We start from the raw sequence: 5429 nt of genomic DNA on the forward strand, positions 1-5429 counted from the left end.
AGGGGTATAAGTTCTATTCTTGCAGGTGAAACCAGAGGATGGTAAGCCTGGAGTGCATGGATATGTCCAACTGCCTCCCTCCCCAGGACAGGACAGCAAGGAGCCAGGAGGGACAGGATGGGGGCCAATGCAGTATGCTGAGCAGCTGGACTTTCTTAGCCATCCTTAAGGTCCAATCTTGGGTAAGGTACTACTCAACCCATTCTTCCCTCCTCTCCGAATGCTTCAGGAAAAGTCACCCCGCTGGGCACCCTTAAGTAGGCTCAGGAGCCATTCTCTGCAGCAGCTCAGTGCAAATCAGAGAACACGACCTCAGTAATTATCTCGTTATTGCAATGTATCTACAACCTCTACTACAAAATTAACACCTTGCCCTACTCGAAAAAGCATTGCGTTTACATTCAGCATTCCCCCCAACCCCCTACACATAAGAGCTGAATGCTTGCCCCTCCCCCAGTCAGCAGAGTTGTGAATCCTGAGGAAAGATTTGAGTGTTCTCCAAGCATTTAGATGTTTAAGCCCCAAACTTTCACAGCTTCTGCCTGAGGAGGGGCTGGGGGAGTGCTCCCAGTCCCTGCAAAGAGCCTGGACTCGGTAGCAAAGTGGACGGTTCCCACCGCCCGTGCATCCTTCCCCGCACGGAGAAGTTTGGGGAAACGAATCCCTACACAGGGCCATCATTTCCACTCGCGTTTTCAAAAGGTCAAAAAACGGAAAGGACCTGCAGGTTGGCCAACCCCAGCAAGGAGCTGTCTAGCCAGTCTGCGTCTTTGGGATCTCAACAGCCGGCGACCCCAATCCCAACACTTCGTGGGAAACCCCAGGGAAAGGTTTGCTGCAGAGGGACAAGATTTCAGGCTGCAGGGAAGTACCGGGGGAGGGGGCCTGGTCGGAAGGACTTTCCAGCCACTCAGCTTTCATCAAAAAGTTCCCTGTGCATGACCCCAGTGGCTCATCGCAGGGAGTTTCTCTGATGAACCCCGGCTCAGGGTTTAAACTGCTTTTCCCCTAGCCGAAGACGAAGCCAGTTCTCTTTTCTGGTCTGACTGGCTTGGAAATTCCCCGCGCCTGACCCCGCCCCGGAGAAATCCCCTGCCAGCGTTTATAGGGCGCCGCGGCGGCGCTGCCGAGCCCACAGCAGTCCGTGCCCGCCACAGCGAGAGCGAGGAGCCGCCGCCGCCCAGCGCACCCGGAGCAGCGCCTGGACGCTCCACCATGTTTCACCCCGCCGAGCACGCCCAGGACTGGGCCGCGGAGGGCCCCCGGGATGGGCTCAAGAAGGAGCGGCTGCTGGACGACCGCCACGACAGCGGCCTGGACTCCATGAAGGACGAGGAGTACGAGCAGATGGTGAAGGAGCTGCAGGAGATCCGCCTGGCGCCGCAGGAGGCGCCGAGCAGCCCCGAGCCCTGGAAGCAGCAGCTCACGGAGGACGGAGACTCGTAAGTGTCGCAGGCCTCGGTGTCCGGGGCGCGGGGCGCGGGGCGCGGGGCGCGGGGCGCGGGGCCTGCAGCGCGAGCGAGTCGCGGGCCCGCGATGCGGCCGCGGCCGCGGGGTTTGTGCACCGACCCCGAGACCCCGAGACCGTGCAGAGCCGCAGGGGCAGGGGACCAGGGTTCGTTCCGCGGCCGCGGTTCCACAGCTCGGCCTTGCAGCCGTGCACAGGTCCCAGCCCCCGTCCCGGTCCTCCCGGCCGGGGGCGGGGCGGCGGCGGGGACACGAAGTACCCGCTCGCGGGGAAGGGGGGGCGGGGAAGGGGGGGGGGCGGGGAAGGGGGGGGTAGGGGGCGGGAGTTTCTGCCCCGCTGGCGGGCGCCGCCAGGCCGGGAGGGGAAGTACAGGGCGTTCCGGCGGCGAGAGGGCGGAGCGGTCTGGTCGGCGCCCTCCGGGGAGGGGGGTGAGCCCGGAAAGTCCCTGGGCGCCTGCCAGGAACACTCAGCTCATAATAACCTCGCGGAAAACACCGTGGCCTCGGCCTCCAGAAACCCCGGCCTTGCGCAATCCCCCGCAGCCCGCGCCTCCCAGGGCCCCACGCATTGTACTCACCCTGGGGGTTTTTCCCTCTCCTCCCCTCAGGTTCCTGCACTTGGCCATCATCCATGAAGAAAAGGCCCTGACTATGGAAGTGGTCCGGCAAGTGAAGGGAGACCTGGCCTTTCTTAACTTCCAGAACAACCTCCAGCAGGTGCGCCTCCGGCCTAGCCCCGTGCCTCTGACCCCATGGGCAGCACAGTTGCTCCTAATCCTTTATAAAAGTAGGTCAGTGGTCATTATTCAACCTGACCTTTTACATTCGAGTCAGCCAACAACATTCTAGAAAGAAAATTCCATTAATTGAATAAGACCTTTATGAAGCCCAGTGGGGGCCTCTGGTATTTGCCCTGCCCCTTGCACCTGTCTGGGAGGAGCAGCACCCACAACTTAGGGAATCTCTGGGGTTCAAGGGAACGGTGGGTTTGGTCCATAACTTATCCTCTCTTCCCTCTTCTGTTTGTAGACTCCACTCCACTTGGCTGTGATCACAAACCAGCCAGAAATTGCTGAGGCACTTCTGGAAGCTGGCTGTGATCCTGAGCTCCGAGACTTTCGAGGAAATACCCCCCTACACCTTGCCTGTGAGCAGGGCTGCCTGGCCAGTGTGGGAGTCCTGACTCAGAGCTGTGGGACCCAGCACCTCTACTCCATCCTGCAGGCCACCAACTACAATGGTACGTCCGCCTGCCCCTCAGAGGACAGCTGACACGGAGAAGGGGGAGGTGGGCCAATTTAAGGATTCCATGCAAGAGCTTAAAGTCTCAACATGTGAAAGGCTGAGAAAACATGTATACAAAAGGCCTATTTGATGCTTTTATAAAGTTCATTCGGAAACTAGATTCTTCAAAAGAATTTGTCTCTTAAAAGAACAGGTGAAAGAATCTGTTTGAGCTTTGGGGGTTGAAACAAGTAGTTATACTTTCTTCCTTTTGTTCTTCTAGGCCACACGTGTCTGCACTTAGCCTCTATCCATGGCTACCTGGGCATCGTGGAGCTTTTGGTGTCCTTGGGTGCTGATGTCAATGCTCAGGTGAGTGCTTCATGCCTCCAAATGGAGTGCATCGGGCATTAGGGCCTCCTGACTAAGACTTCATGTGCTTCTGTTGCAAGCAGAAATTCCAAACTCAGCTGTAAACATCTCAAATTCCTTTTGGTTTCAGGAGCCCTGTAATGGTCGAACGGCCCTTCATCTTGCGGTGGACCTGCAGAATCCCGAGCTGGTGTCTCTCCTGCTGAAGTGTGGGGCTGACGTCAACAGAGTCACCTACCAGGGCTACTCTCCATACCAGCTCACCTGGGGCCGCCCAAGCACCCGGATACAGCAGCAGCTGGGCCAGCTGACCCTGGAAAACCTTCAGATGCTGCCAGAGAGTGAGGACGAGGAGAGCTATGATACAGAGTCAGAGTTCACAGAGGACGAGGTGAGTCTCTGTTTTGCTCTGCAAAAAACAATGAGAGTGGCTGTTCTCCCTCCACCCGCCCAGGCCCCTAGAGCTGTACTCTTCATCCAAAGGTCTCACATAATGAAGTTCTCCAACTTGAGTGTGTAGAACCAGTATCCCAAGAGTGTCTTGAGAGGAGTATCAAAGCAAAACTCCCTCAGTCCACAAAGTTAGTTTATATTTGGGATATAGAGAAGGAACTCTACAGATACTTGAGTTATTTCCAGTAGCAGCCCTCACCATGATCCCGGCCCCCCTCTCAAAGCTCTGGGAGTTTAACATGCCTTTTTCCCTCTTGTTTTTAGCTGCCCTATGATGACTGTGTGCTTGGAGGCCAGCGCCTGACGTTATGAGCTTCACAAAGTATCTAAAAGAACATGGACTTGTATATTTGTACAAAAAGAGAGTTTTATTTTTCTAAAAAAAAAAAGAAAAAAAGAAAAAAAATCTAAAGGGTATACTTATAACCACACTGCACACTGTCTGGCCCAAAACATTTTACCGTGATGGATCAGCCCTCATTGTGTTATTGTTATGAACTTTGGGACAAGAAAGATCATTGGATTTCAAAGAAAACCTCTTTTAAACCTCCCATTTAGGGGTTTTTTGAGACGGTTATCCAAAATTTGATGAAAGGACTACGTTTTATTTATTGTGCTTTTTTGATTGGATCAACTTGGATTCAGTGACTGAGCCCAGTTATGCCCTGTGACGTGTAGCAAGGAGGTGTGTTGTTAAACCTTTCAGTAGTGTGGGGGTTACAACTGCTACCTGTGAAGGTTTGTGTTACCCTCCTGTAAATTATGTACAGTATTTTGTTGGTAATTATTTTGCTACTTCTAAGATGTATATTTATTAAACAGATGTTTACAAACAGAATTACCCTGATCATGGTGTTCTTCGGGCTGCTGTGGGACTCCTGTTCTGAGAGCCGTTTGATCCTCAGGTGGAGAGGTGTGTGGGAGCCCTCACCACAGCCATGGAACCCTCTCAGAGAGCAGCTTCTCACAGTCAGACACCAGCTTGCCTGGGCCCACTGTGTGGGAGGGGACTCTGTTGCAAGATTGCAAGATGATAGGAAACAGGCGTAGGGGGTGGGGCAAGCTGCTTGGCCTACAGCTAAAAGGTTCTCTCCGTTGTCATTTACTGTCATCCTCTTGGTTTAAGTTATTCCAGTACCCTTAACTTCCACTTCTAAGAGGACTATGCTAAACTCACATTTTCTAGAGCTGGAAAAGATGTCAGCTGCTGCATGCTCTGGGGTATTTGCACTAACATTTGTCAGCAGGTGCCCACTTCTGAGCCTTTGTTTCCTCATTTATAAACTAGGCTGTTGTGAAGATTACACTAGACAGCCCTGGCCGGTTTGGCTCAGCAGTTAGAGCATCGGCGCATCAGCCCATGGACCAGAGAGTCCTGGGTTCGGTTCCCACTAAGGGCAGTTTGTCCCCGGCCCTGGTTGGGGTCGTGTGGGTGGCAGCCACTTGATGTGTCTCTCTCACATTGATGTTTCTCTCTCTCTCTTCCCCCATCTCTCCCTCCCGCTCTATCTGAAGATAAATGCAAAGATGTCCTCGGGTGAGGATGAAAAAGATTACACTAGACAATCCACATACAAAGCGCAGCAGAGTGCCAGGCACATAGTGCCAAAGAAAAATATAAGCTATTACGTAACATATCTCACACAGGAAGAAACAAGTCCAGAGAGAATGTCCTCTCCAAGGTCACCTTACAGGGGATGCAGGTGGTTAACTTATTTAATAAACTTGTTTTCAGGTACTTACTGTCTTTTAAATGCATTCCACCTCTAAACCTATTTTGTTACCAGCTGTAGAATAAAAGTGATATAATAAAGGCTTGAAACATTCAATCAGCTTAATCAGTATACTAATTCTACTGAATGATTCTGCAGAAGCAGATTTCACAAGAAATCAATAACTTGTGAAATTTGGGT

General features: G+C 52.9%; 1 protein-coding gene across 1 annotated transcript; it reads left to right on the forward strand.

Annotated features, from left to right (window-relative positions):
* Window positions 1–1143: 1143 nt before the first annotated feature.
* Window positions 1144–4349, forward strand: NFKBIA (NFKB inhibitor alpha). Its single transcript, XM_036242994.1, has 6 exons — window positions 1144–1442; window positions 2076–2184; window positions 2497–2707; window positions 2975–3063; window positions 3194–3454; window positions 3781–4349. The coding sequence occupies exons 1-6, from the start codon at window positions 1216–1218 to the stop codon at window positions 3826–3828; spliced, it is 945 nt and encodes a 314-aa protein (XP_036098887.1). The 5' UTR covers window positions 1144–1215; the 3' UTR covers window positions 3829–4349.
* Window positions 4350–5429: the final 1080 nt, after the last annotated feature.

This window comes from Molossus molossus, unplaced genomic scaffold, assembly GCF_014108415.1.
Source record: "Molossus molossus isolate mMolMol1 unplaced genomic scaffold, mMolMol1.p scaffold_m16_p_1, whole genome shotgun sequence".
NCBI lineage: Eukaryota > Metazoa > Chordata > Mammalia > Chiroptera > Molossidae > Molossus > Molossus molossus.